The sequence below is a fragment of the Thunnus maccoyii genome, chromosome 5 (genome assembly GCF_910596095.1).
Source record: "Thunnus maccoyii chromosome 5, fThuMac1.1, whole genome shotgun sequence".
Classification (NCBI taxonomy): Eukaryota; Metazoa; Chordata; class Actinopteri; order Scombriformes; family Scombridae; genus Thunnus; species Thunnus maccoyii.
Window position 1 is genome coordinate 11,068,254 of NC_056537.1, and position 14,489 is coordinate 11,082,742.

A 14,489-nucleotide genomic window follows, 5' to 3' on the forward strand; every position below is an offset into this window, starting at 1 on the left:
CAGATGTAGCCACATACCAAAACTAACAAACACATTTCATACCCTATGATTTGTGCATGGAAAGACATACAGACAGACAGGCAGGCAGACACATACACACTCTAGTTCAACTGGTACAACCATCCACGCACGGGAAATGGCATTGGAGTAGGTATCGTGCTGGCATCACGTTGCGGCTGTTCCTCTATGAGAGAAGATACGCCTAGTTACACCCTTGGGCTTCATAACACAGCTGTTGCCTATTGGCTATGCCCGCTACATAAAGGTTTTTCTCTTTAGCACCCCCTAATGCATCCGCTACTCTAATATTTTCATTTGGAAACATAAACATCCAAGAATTGTCACCAACTAACCTACATGGAATACTCATGGAAAATGATTAAAGTTACACAGCCCAAAAATAGAAGTTTAAAAAAAAAGAAAACAAAATGAACAGAAATGTAAGCACAGCATAAATGCAGCACCACTGAATAGATAACACTGTCACAGATTGACCGAACCCGGAAACAACACGGTCAAATCTAAAATTCAATAAACTTTAAGTCATAAAAAAAAAAAAACATCCCACCACATGCATTAGTAACACTCAGTCACGTACACATAAAAACACTGTGATACCTTCATACATAGACCTCTGCTTATGAACACCATGGATAATCTAATCAGTTTATCTCTCTTACTTGTACAGACAAAACACACACACTAAGCGCCAGGAGTGTGCCTACCTTATCTTCTAGCCTGATCAGTCGCGCCCCAATAGTTGGGTATTCTTTATCTTCCCCTTTTCCTGGAAAATGAAAAATGTTACCAAAAAAATCAAACATTTATACACACATACATACATACAAGCAATCGGTTGCTGATATAAATACATTTGCCTTGATGATATACTGTAAATTTACTATCCAATTTCTTGGTGATAATCGCACAGACACAAAAACAGATGCAGAAAAGTGCATTTGGTCACACCTAAATCAATTAATGTACGCTCACGCACACATTACCAACATAACATTCTCATTTATGACCCCTGAAGGCTCATCATTCTTGGTGAAACCGTCTATTCATTCATTTTCTGCTGCTTTTCTGGGCAGGGGTCAGTGAGGCAGTTTACGGTCCCTAGTGTATTGTATACAGTAGAAGAAGAAGAGTTATGTAAGCCTAAAAACAAGAGTAAATTCCTGAGATGTAAAGTTGGGTAAGGTTTATGTAGGTTTATCCTCCGCTATATCCCCGACTTTGCATAAGCAACATAGGATTTTCTGAGTATTTCCTTTTGGAAGTAAAGCCTCTACAATGGTTATTTCACAGATGTGATACCAATTGCAAGTATAACCATTTATACTGTTTGTGTACAGTATATGTGTGTATGAATGATGTGTGTGGGCTCCGTGTAGGCCCTAGAGAGTATGCAAAGTTGGAGAGCACAGGGCCGCTGAGCTGTTTTCTTAATACAATCGTTCGTCCAACTGGCCGAATGGTTAACCATGTTAGTGGCCAGGGTCAGCCAAGAGATGTTTACAAAGCACCTGGGAATTGGACCAAAGGAAGGAGAGAGGGAGGAAAGGAAGGAAGGTGGGTAGTGGTGTGGGGGGGCGCTGGCAATACAAACTAGTGTCCAGATTGTTTGGACTAATATGTAAACAAACTGCAGTTCACTTTATACTAGCATCATTAATAACAATAAAAAAAGTGAATTAAATCTTTTAAAATAATCAAAGAACTATTTCACTTGCAGTAGCAGTGGTTAATTGTAACATTTTCTTTCACTTTATAGATTCAGGCTGACAGTAGGTTCATATTAGCTGATTTCTTGTTGGGAATGGTGGTAATTTGTCTTGTTTTGGTCTAAGCAAAAAGAAAACTGACCAGTAGACAGTGGCATATCCGTCCTGCGGTTGCTAGGAGCAGTTAACTTAACATTTTTTGCATTGATTGAAGAAATATATAATAAATATAAGTGTTCTTATTTCCACAACTCAACTTACAACAATTTGTACAGCAGCATTGATGTTGATTTTATACACACAATGCAATCATATATATTATTTAAATATACTAAGTTCTGATTCTGCCAAAAACTAAATCAATTTGATGACAGTTAGCCAGTTAATTATCTGACATTAAACAATAATTTCCTCATTTTTACTTACTTTAAATTCTGAACTGATGTACATACTCCGAAGGCACACACATCCACACACACATGTGCATACGTTTACACGCAAAAGTGCTTATACATGTAAACTCACCCACATCCAAAGAGAGACATATACACACAAATCAGGGATCTCTCGCTCATATTTAGTCTGGCACACTTTTTGTGTTTGTGCATTACAAACACAGAGATGAAGTGTGGAGTGATGGCTGTCTATCAGATCTAGATTGTTGGGCTTGTTGTGTATTTACCTGGGAGAAACATTCCTGGCTTTCCCAGTGTGCCGTCCAGCCTGGGGGGAAAAGAGGAAATTAGTTTATGCAAGGTAAAAGCACAGGCTAGATACGGAGGAGATTCAGTTGAGTAAACAGCACTTAAATTCAGCTCATAAACAAAACAGCAAAATAATGTAAGCCAATTTATAGCCCCAATAAAATTACACAAATGGCGTCAGCTTGAACAGTATTTATATACCATTGCTTTTTGGGAAAACCCCACATGTGAGTTTAAACAGGATGAATAAATGAATGCAATGTTCTTGCTGAGATGACAAGCTTTGAAAATAAGCAATGAGAGTTGCGAGAGACATGTGGACTGTTTGTTCTTTTCATCACCTCAAATTAGGAGTAAATTTGTATCACAGCAGTCACATGTCTTCAATTATCTTTCTTTTATTTGGTGACCCATTTAATGCAAAGTGGTCATTCCATTACTGTGGTGTTTTTGAAGAAGTCAGATGTGACTAGTATTGTGATGTCTTTCCTTTGATTTTCTCTTACATGTTCAGTTTGGTATTATTAGTCTTTTCCAGGATTACCCCTCCCCCCAAAAAAGAGATTATTTACGAGAAACATTGCAGACTTTACCAGCATTGTGATTATAAAAGATTCTTAACTGCATAATTCTTTGTATTGAAGCTTTACATCACTGTAGTTATAAATAACATTAAATAATCAATCAATCAACAGATTAGGCTTTCACTGCCGGTTTCACAGTGTCACATTGCATTGCCATGGTTCAGCTGAATTACTGCAAAAGGTGTTATGAGGTCCAGGTGACGCACTTACATAAGTTTGACCCACTTTATTACCTAACTGACCTCCTTCATGGCTTAGGCTGTGTGGTTTGAAGTAAGAAAACCACAAAAAAAAAAGCAGAGAAAAAAACTATATAGGAAGGTGGATGAGAGGTTTTACTTTACTGAGGACTGGACTTCATTACAGCTCAACAAGGCAAGACAAGGTGTAGCAAATCAGAAACCAGTGAGGCTCCAATCTGTCAGACAAACCGTAAAGGCAGCAACATACTGTACTGCGGGAGTACGATAAAGATCCAGCTGACAGAAACTGTTGAAGCTACAAAATTACTGGGAGCTCTGTAGAGAAATTTGTAATGGAGCCATCTCCATTCCTGATGTTTTCATGACCGTGGCAGTTAAAACTTGATTTAGATGAAAGCAGGACAAATCAGACTTTGGCCCCTTCTCATATGAAGAATCTCAGCAGGTGATTCAGCAATCGATTACTGTAATGGCAACACAATTCTTCATAGTACGGTGTGATGCGTCACAGCTGTGTGCCATACTCTGCCAATGGAAAAATGGCCAAATGAAGATCTAACTTCATCTATTTTGTCCTGAAAAGAGATAATATGCTTTATTTTCTGACACAACTACTTCTCCCTTCTCCTAATAAGAGGGTGGTATCCAACATAGCAGTGCCAAAAAGTGTAATGAAACGGACACCAAGCTAGAGATAAAGAGTCAGAAAGAGAGGCAGAAAGAGCATGAAACAAAGTCAGAGAGACTGAGACAGCACCTTCTCTGCAGCTCCTTGATGCGCACCATCATGTTCAGGTGGCCCTGGGAATACTGCTCGATCACGTCCCGCACGTCATAAGGCTTCCGCGCTTGCTGTGGATCCATGCGTGCACAAACAACACAAACACACACACACAAACACACACAGGGACACAAAAGCCATTGTCAACCATGGCCGCTGTTGCCTGGTCCCCGAAAACATCCCCAACCCCCTTGGGTGCAAAGGGTTCATTGTTAACTCATTGTGTGTGTGTTTGTGTGTGTGCGTGCACTGACATGGTGCATGGTCATGTAGAAAGCAATCATGTTAAGGCCCTTTCACAGCTTTGTTTAGTGTGACGCTGATACAAGCAGCATCAGAAGGAACCCGGTGAACTCTTTAGGGTACCCTTGGTATACAGAGTATAGCCTCTGCAGCTGAGATCACTTAGGCCATAATTGAAAACATATAGAACACTTGGAAACGGTAAGAATATAGGAACCATTCTTCAATAACATGTAGCATGAAAATGATGGCCAAAGTATCTCAAACATGATTATGTTTTTTTAACTGAAGCATTTTGCAACACAAAACTTTTTCACTGCATTCTGCTGACTTCAGTGCTATGTGAGGCCATGTCCTGCTGTGTGTGTGTGTATGTGTGTGTGTGTGTGTGTGTGTGTGTGTGTGTGTATTTTGCAAGTAATTGAGTGTGTTTGTGTGTGCAGTACAGTAAGTGAATTCCTACTGTAGCCCCAGAGACAGGTTAGTAGAGTTCCCATGATACTATGCTTGAACTGAAGTACGCACAAAGAAGACATGCAGGTGCAAGTTTCAGGCATTTCCACACAAACATGCACAGACATACATACACACACACACACATGCACAGCAGCACTGCAGCTGATATATGCTCTTGGCCCCCCCCCCCTCCTCTTCCTGTATAACTGCACACACAACACACACTTCTCTCACTCTCAATCTGTCTCTCTCTTTATCTCTGTATCTCCCACTTGCTTGCTCTCTTTTGCTCTGTTGTGTTTCTCTCTCCTCCTCTTGGATTTCCTTTTGCTTACCTGAAATTTCCTCCTAGCCACAAAGTACTGCATTCTGCGGAGGACTTTTACCGCTGATCTCTGGGCATGGGACAACCTGTGCCAAAAAGACAGAATGATTTAGTCCACAAAAAACTCTGATAGTTAAGCCTACAGATGTTTCCTTACTGTAAACTGTGAAGTGGCTTGTTTTGGACGAGCTAAGGTATAAAAAAACAAAAGGCTGCAAACTTGGCCCTTGTTGTATTCCAGGATAGATGGACAATGTGTACACCATGAAACAACATAACATGTGTGCCCCTTACAGGAGAGCACACACACAGCAACAGGTACGCATTTATGTACTCAAATGTGCACATCTAACTTCTAATGTATGTTTCAACACAGATTAAATTTTGTGCAACAAGTGAAACAAGAAGAAAAACAGACTCAGTTTGCATTAAGAGGAGCCCTAAAAAACGCGTCCCCTCGGCTCAAAGCAGCACATCTGTGTCAACATGAAGGAAAACCCACTGGTACGGAGCTAAACACTGGAACAGAAACCACTGGATGCAAACAACACACACAAACTCATACTCACATACCATAGTGACTGTATGGTATGCACTTGTGTTTGTTTTTTCACGGAGGCACTCTGTGTGCTGCGGACTGGTGCTCATTAGGTTTATTTGTCAGAAAAAGCAGAAACATGTCGTTGGATGTTCCATGTGTGACAGCTGTATGTTTGGATGATGTGTGCCGTGAGTGAAAATAGATCACGAGAAAACAGGGTCGGAAATTGTGTTGACTGAGTGGGTTTCATTGATCCGAGGGATTGAAAACACACAAACACCGGTGCAGACACAGATGGACACAGCCATGCACACAGTATGAAAAATCAAGTGTAATAAGTTAAGGAAGGTTTCTCCACCTTGTCTGGCCAGGGACCCTATTTTTAGGTCCCAAACTTCTCATGACCGCCAGCAGTTAGAGAGCTTTCAAATTGTCATGTGAGTTTGTATTTTTGGAGTTCCAAAGAGATCACATATTACTGATGCTATATTGAAGTATTCATTAAATATGTTTTACGTAACAATACGTGATTTTTGGCAATTCCCTCTGACCCAATCTATGATCCTAACCCTGACTTTGGAGCTGAAGTGTGTGCTAAAAATGTTGAAACTCTCTCTCTCTGTTTGCCCACTTCTTTTTCTTAAGGCTTTTCTAAACGAATTACTTCAACCTCTCTGCACTTTCTGATGAATCACTCTGAACCACGGTGGCTAGAAAGATAGCTTTCCAAGTGTGTGTGTGGTTAAGTTGAAAACTAGGCACAGTCTTAGTTTCATGGGTCAGAAGGTACATGACTCGGTGCGAGCGTTAAGAGAGGTTGCCCAATACATCCGTGTTAACCACTACCTTTATTACTGCCAGTTTCAGTGTAGTAAATGTTCAAAAACCATGGTTATTGATGGATTATTACAGATTTGGTCCATTCATGCAGTGAAATAATACAAACGCAGGAAGCAGTAGTATGCATTACCTCACAGTATTTATTCAATAAAAAAAAATAGTAAAAACAGTCGACTGGGTGACCAGGATTCTTATTTGCTCCCTATTATTGTGCCCTTTTCTCTGTCTTCTATTTCATGTACAGTATGTCTCAGAGACAGGTGACCTTTCAGCCATCTGTTGGTATCAGAAACATCAAAGTTAAGCCGGTAAGCCGCGGGATGGTGTGTGTGTGTGTGTGTGTGTGTGTGCAGTGTATCTGCTGTGAAGGTGGATTAACAGCAAACTGACGTCACCGGATTCTTGCCTGGAAAGATTCAGAGGAAGATGACAGAAATGAAAAGAGAATAGAAAACAATCCGCCACTTCTCACAATGTAAGCGCATGAAAAAATGCTAAACATAAAATGATGGTTGGGTCACATTCCCACCTCTACACACACACACTGTACTTGTCTGGAGCACTGAACGTGAAGGCATACACAAGTTTCAGTATACACCGGATGTTTGCGAGTGTGTTTGTGCTCTTTGCTGGTACTTTGAGCGTGACTGCAGCCTGAGATAAGTTATTCTCCACTTTAACGGCCTTCAAACAAAAAAATGAATGACTCCATTCTTGTGTCAAAGCCTTCGCTTTTGTATGTAGGAGGGTAATCCGTGCGTATGTGTGCTGTTTTGAACATTTCTCTCAAGCTATGTCCCAGTCAGATCAGACACACCCACACGAAAATCAACACACAGAAACGCACATACACCACCCTCCCACTCCCCAAACAAGGGTCTTTGTGGAGTCAACAAGTCGCTCTGAGGTCTTAATTAGGCAGAGGGGCAACAAAAGGACTTAACAGACAATGCGTTGACATGGGACCATAAAACATGAACATCAAAGGCTGTCGGGCTGCTGTCTTTTTTCCTGCCCTCCATGCTCAGCCTGCCCAAGCTATAGGAGGAAATGCACACAAACAATACCAAACATAAAAAGCATGAGGCCCTACTTTGGAAAAAAGGTTTACCCCCCACCTTCCACCCACCTCCTATCGTCGATGAGGAGAGGGATGTTTTTTTTTTTTCTCCTCTTTTCTGTGTGACTCAGAGTTTCGAGTATAATTGGGAGAGAAAACACATGTAGGAAACAAAAAACATGTGCGGTTTTGATCGTTGTACAACTGTACCCCTTCTTGCCCTCCTCCCGTTTCCTGCATTTGACACAAATGCACACACATGTTCATTCGGTAAGTGTGATAAAAGAATAACATGCAGGGTTTTTGTCCAACACCGACCCCCCCCCCCCCCCCCCCCCCCCCCCCCCCCCCCCCCCCGCACTCCATTAAACATTTGGCACACAGAAACTGGAGGAATGTAATTCCCACATTTCTTTGCTGATGCTGCCCATCAAACACTTGCCGGCTCTGACTCTGCTTCCTACTCATCTCTGTTCGCCTCCCCCCTTTTTTTTTTCTCTCCTTCATGTTTATGTTTCATCTGTGCAGAAGATTTGACACACAGTGTATGTTGCAGACTCCTCTTGAGTCAGCAAACCTCAGATCTCACCCACGACGACTTCAATATACTTTCCATTGTCCTGCGCTGTATGATTCATTCACAGCTGGGTAGGCTGGTTGTGTATTTTTTTTCTTCTTCTACAGATTAAACCCCAACTCCTCGCTCTTCTAAACAGACCCACCATTCTTCATTAGGTCAACTGTAGAAGCCATTTATACGCTATAGTCGCTGGAGTCATGAACCGGCCTTGTCCATGTCTTGAAAAGCTGTGACAGATTTAGCCCCATGGGCTCCCCTGGACCCTTCTCTCTTAATAAGTTTTCTCTTTTTTCATTTTCAGATGGTCACTTTGGAGATCTCTGAGTTGTCAATGGCAACTCTCCCTCATCCCCCACCCCCTCGGCTCTTTCTTTGGCAGGGGACCGTCAAATATCCTGTGCTTCCATGGCGCGCTGCAATAACCTCTGAGTCAGTCAGGAGAAAGCAGCCTTAGACATCAATGTGCTACGGTCAGGGCCCAGCAAGACTGCTGGCCTGTGTGTGTGTGTCTGTGTGTGTGTCTGTGTGTGTGTGTGTGTGTGTGTGTATGTGTGTGTGTAAGATAAGCTTTATGACTTGTGCTTTGGTCCATCAAAGAGATGTGCTCTTCTTCTGTTCTCCACAAAACAGACATCCCTTTATCATATCTTGAAAGGATAAGATGACCACAGTCATTCAGGAATGTTTGATCTAAAAGTGATGGCATGCCAGTGGGTGCCGTGGTATGAATTATAAGGGTGCACAGCTAAGGCACTATATCGTAACAGCCAAGTTTCCCCATCCAATGAGGGTTTTAAATGAACGGGCTTTGATGCTGTTCTAACTCAAGAAATGCTCCCATGTGGATTCTCCCTTGAGAGTTTCTCTTATGGGAAATTAAACTACCTCTGAAAAAGAAGAACTTTTCAGACTATGTCCACACTAACCTGGCTAAATCTGAAAAAACCTTTTATGTGTGAAAATGATTTCAGGTTGCTTTCTCCGTCCATACAGAAATACCTGAACAATAAGAAAGCTGCTAAATCTAGTTTTCTTCTTCCTCATCCTATTGGTAAGCAACAAAATTGGGCATCACAGCCACCAAATGATCAGAAAAGGATACACACAGCCAAGTTACTTTATTGAGTCTCAACTAGTTAAACCTCTGTACTATCCTCTCCCGCTCTGTGAGGATCTATACTGGGTTTAAATAAAGCCACACACATAATATAATGTTTTCCCATTTGCATATTTCTCCTGTTTCTATTTTCAATCAACAGAATGAGCATAAAATAGCTATTTGTCTGCAGCTCAAAAATGGTACTTGTTAATTAGCCCAACAATAATTCCTGTGCTGCTGCACTGTGGCATTTTATTTCACTCTTCCCCTCTGTCATGCTTGCAGTCTGTGTTTCACTGCCTCACTCTCTGTTTTCTTCTGTTTATCTTTGTCTTCCCTGTGAGACTCTTTCTCTCAAAATGTTGTTGCGGTTTATTTGCATTTACTTTCCTAACTTGAACCTGAAAAACTTGACTGTAAGCTGTGTAGCAAAAAGCAGCTGGTTAAATATGGCTTCCTGGGGTGCTCATGTGACCCTAATGAAGATGGCGGCATAGCAATTTTGCACATAAAACTACACCAACAACAACAACTTCTACAAACCTGACCCACAACTCAGACCTGACTATGTCAAAACCTTTGTCAGTCAAGGATTATGACATTTTTACTAAAGCACACAAGACACGCTGTGCAAGAAATGTGCTGTTAGTTGAGAACACCGAGGCTAACAACATGGTGAATGTAGCTGAGGTGCTAACTGAGTTAAAACTACTCCACATTGAGTTTTGATCAAACCTATATGGAATAGATAATCATCTGGGTGATATGGCAAACCCTATTACAGCATTAGAGAACAATTTGGTTGATATCAACTGAGAGGTAACAGCCAATGAAAAACGCATTGAGGAAGCTGAGACCCGTATAGCTACAACAGAGGAAAAGCTAGACAGAGTCAGCATTAACCTCAGCTTACACATCTATAGCCATATATATCAGTATATATGGATCTTAGTGAGGACAAATTATATCAGGAGTACTTTTATTTATTTATCTACTTTAAAACCCACAATTTATACATGCTAATTTGTGGACGTGTATAATTGTTCACCAATAATGATGTTTAGATTATTCTAGCCTTGGTGATTAGTACAAATAAAACCTATATTAGCCTACATTTGCTAGACTAGTGTTCACTCTGCTCATCCATCGGGCTCGGTCAAGCCAGCCCTACCAGTCATGTCTTTTTTTTTTCTTTCCTTCTTCCTTTTTCCTTTACCGGCACATGTCTGCTGTTCTGTAGAGCCAAATGTTACTCAAGGAAGCTAAGCCACCTTTTTTTTCCCTAATACAATTAGATATAGTTTTTAAAATATGATGTGCATTCTTGATGGGCATTTACCATTTGCCAGACAAGTTAAAGGTCCAGTGTGTAGAATTTAGTGGCATCCAGTGGAACAGATTTGGCAGAAATGGAATGTAATATTTATATACATATATATGTATGTTTTAATTAGTGTAAAATCACCTGAAGATAAGAATCATTGCGTTTTTGTTACCTTAGAATGAGCCCTTTATATCTACATAGGGAGTTGGTCCCCTTCCAGAGAGCCCACCATGTTGCACCACCATGTTTCTACAGTAGCCCAGAACAGACAAACTAAACACTGGCTCTAGAGAGGGCCATTCACATTTTTTGTGAGTTTCACGGCCACTGTAGGTTCTCCTACACGCTTGGAAGGGGAGGGTGACGGGAAGGGTATTCAGTTGGGTGCAATCTGCAACTTCACTGCCACTAAATCTTACACATTGGTCCTTTAATGGCTTTACCTGTTGTTATGGGGTTGCCTTGATTTTTTTTGAGTTTGTTTTTTTGTTTGTTTGTCTTTTGTTGTCTTTTTTCTCTATGGTCAAGCACCACCAATATAGCACACAAATCTCAGTATAGCTAACTTACTTAATGTAACTAACATTTAACATCAGAGGCTTAGGTTGCCCAATTAAGCATAAAAGAGGTCTTACATTTTTGAAAAAAGGAAAAGGCTGCTGTTGCCTTCCTACAGGAAATACATCTGTCCAGTGAGGAGCACAAAAACTCAAGAGAGACTGGGTAGGACAGGTTTATTTTTCAAGTTTTATTAGCAACAAAAGGGGAACGGCAATACTCATTCATAAAAATATTCCTTTTATATTTAAAGAACAACACAGTGACTGTGAGGGTTGGTATGTACTAATTTGTGGAATGCCTTACGGCCAAGAATTCACATTGTTTAACTTTTATGCACCAAATAAGGACTGCCCTAGATTTATGACAGATATGGTCACCGTATTGTATTGGCCACAATATAACAGATTTTGGAATAATTGCTGGGGACTTTAAATGTTGTATGGACAGTAATTTGGATAAATCTTTACTCTCAGCATCCAATCCTGATGCATCAATGGCTTTAAAGATGGTCTCTAATTATGCAGGTCTTGTTGATGTCTGGAGAGAATTTAACCCTGCAGTGAAAGACTATACATTTTATTCAGCTAGACACAAAACATACTCTTGGTTGGACTTTTACCCCCAGGATCATCTCTCCTCTGTAATTTCTTGTAGTATAGGACCTATTTTTATATCAGACCGACCATTCACCAGTTTACCATCAACTATCCCTTCCTCAACAGACACACCAAACCAAGTACTGGAGATTTAACTCCTCACTTCTTACAAATACTGAAGCCTCCAATAACATCAGACAATGGCTAGAACAATATATACAGGACAATGGAGTAATATAGGACACAGCTAAAGCTGTGATTAGATGACAGCTGACCTCATACACATCTGCAAGGAAAAAGACTGTTACCAAACAAATTGAAAAACTTAAAAAGGAGTTTATTAATCTGGAGCAATCTCACAAACCATCACCCACAAAATATGAGGAAGCTAAATGCTGTTTGAACTAATCTTAATCTTACTCAAACTGAGCATATCAAAAAACTTGTTTTTCACCAGACAGCATTATTATGAATATGGTAATAAGCCTAGCAGCTTAAAAAATAACATGCTGATCGTACAATAAAATGTATATGTAACACAACAGGTCAATTAAAATATGACATACAATCTCCATTCCTTGATTTTTATACACAGCTGTACACATCAGAAAACCATCTGAATCAGATATCTGCATGTTCCTAGAAAAGATATCTTTGCCTTCAATCTCTGAAGATGATAAGGAACAGTTGAACTCTCCATTCACTTCGGAAGAGTTGCTGCAAGCAATTATGTAACTGCCTTCTGGAAAAACTCCAGGTTTGGACAGATATTTTGTAGAATTTTATAAGGCCTTTTGGCCTCAAATTGAACCCCTTTTTATGCCCAGAATGGAATCCTTCCTGAATCAATGAAGACAGCTGTAATATCACTGATACATACGAGGGATAACGAAATCTCAGAATTTACTTCATTCCATCCAATTTCATTTCTCCCAGTCAATTTCAAGATAAATATCAAAATTAATTGCACATAGATTAGAAGATTTACCGCACCAGTTTATTAATTTCTTTGTAAAGGCACGATACACTTCTGATAACATTCGGAGGCTCTTAAATGTAATTGACCACTTGACCCTGTACAATCAACCAGCATAGTATTATCACTTGACCCAGAAAAGGCATTCAATAGGGTCGAGAGGTCATATTTATTTTCTCTTTTGAAGAATTTTAATTTTGGTGATAGATGTATTGGGTGCATCAAGTCTATGTACAGCAATCCACAAGCTCAAATATGTGCAAAAGGCACCCTCTCTGATAAGTTTGGCTTCTATAGAGGCTGTCAGCAGGGGTGCCCATAATCCCCGTTCTTATTTAATTTGGCATTTGAACCACTCGCAGAGGCCATACGGACTAATAGAAAGATTTCCGGAATTGACATTCTCATTGTATGCTGATGATATTATCTTGTACCTAACCAACCTGGAGAGATAAATTCCAGCAGTGCTGGATCTCATACACAAATTTGGAAGGATATCAGGCTACAACATTAACTTAATGAAATCCAATGCCTTCTTATTGAACTCTTCAATTTCTGGTAAACTCAAGATCATTTCACTTCACCTGGGCACAGGGCGGATATAAGTACCTTGGCGTGACTGTGTCCCCTAAACTTAAAGACTTGTGTCATATAAACTATGCCCCACTACTCAAAAAGATTAAGGAGGAATTGGAATATTGGGATCTGCTTCCCATGTCATTTCTCAAATGGATTAACGTAATTATGTAAATGTATTGCCGCTATTTAGCTACCTATTTCAGTCACTGCCCTGTTATTTAGACAAAGAATTTTTTAAATCCATAAAGAAATTGATAAGTGCGTTAATTTGGAAGAATTCCTAACCAGAATAGCTTTTGAAACTTTAACAATATCCAAAGAGAAAGGTGGACTAGGTCTCCCAGACCTTCAGTTGTACTACTGGGCCGCCCAGACAAAGGGCCTGATTAGTTGGGCACAAAAACTGCTCAAGGAACTGCTCATTGGACAGATATTGAAGAAGAACTTTCCTACCTCTGACCTCGCTATCATTTATTAATAACATAAAGTAGTATTAAGAGCCCCTTCACAACATTCTTCAGGCTTGGCAAAATGTAAAGAAGTTTTGTGTGTCTTCTGTCAGAATCTCTATGCTAGCTTCTCTATCCTCGAAGCAAGACCTGCCACCCTAAACTGGAAAGTCCCTGTTCACAAAGTGAAAGGAAAGAATATGGTATACATCAGTTTCAACATTTGTTTACTGAAGGTTCCCTTAAGTCTTTCTTGGATTTAAGATCAAAGTTTGAAATTCCAAAGCAGGATTTTTATGAATACCTACAAATTTGTCACTTAAATTACTACTCTGGAAGGGGCAGGATGACTATCTCTGGGGTTGTCAAGGATAGAGGAGATTCTGGAGAGTTCCACATAATTGAAAGGGATAATCTCTTTGATCTATAGCGCTCTGCTAGACCATCATAGTTCTTCCTTAACCCCTCTTAAGAATATATGGCAAAAACATGTGGCATGTGATTTTAGTGATGACCAGTGGGACATTATGTGCCAGAACGTCTTTACTTCATTGTCTTGTAATAAAATAATTGAACAGAATTATAAATTTATGCACAAGATGTACCTTACCCTGCACTGTTAAAGTAAGATGTATCTTAACTCATCTTCTATATGTCATTGTTGTAAATTATGTACAGGGTCAATTATCCATATCTTCTGGGAATGTAGAAAATTAAAACACTTTTGCAAGGTGGTGCATGACCTGACCGCCAAGGTTTTAGAAATTCTGTTGGACATTACACCAATACGGTACCTCTGGTACAGAACTGGACAGGACAGTAGACCCTATATCTGCGAAGAGGACTGGCATAACATCATAT

The 14,489-nt window shown here is 40.1% G+C and overlaps 1 protein-coding gene across 8 annotated transcripts in view; it reads right to left on the bottom strand.

The window, feature by feature from the left end:
- Positions 1 to 14,489, bottom strand: part of kcnq1.2 (potassium voltage-gated channel, KQT-like subfamily, member 1.2) — a 185,452-nt gene that overhangs the window by 61,194 nt on the left and 109,769 nt on the right. For all 8 annotated transcript variants that reach the window (XM_042411204.1, XM_042411208.1, XM_042411202.1 and 5 more), the window contains 4 exons: positions 5,034 to 5,109; positions 3,976 to 4,070; positions 2,410 to 2,450; positions 726 to 787 (listed from right to left, as the gene is read on the bottom strand). In XM_042411204.1, the coding sequence (XP_042267138.1) occupies positions 726 to 787; positions 2,410 to 2,450; positions 3,976 to 4,070; positions 5,034 to 5,109 (274 nt within the window). The remainder of the gene's footprint in view (positions 1 to 725; positions 788 to 2,409; positions 2,451 to 3,975; positions 4,071 to 5,033; positions 5,110 to 14,489) is intronic.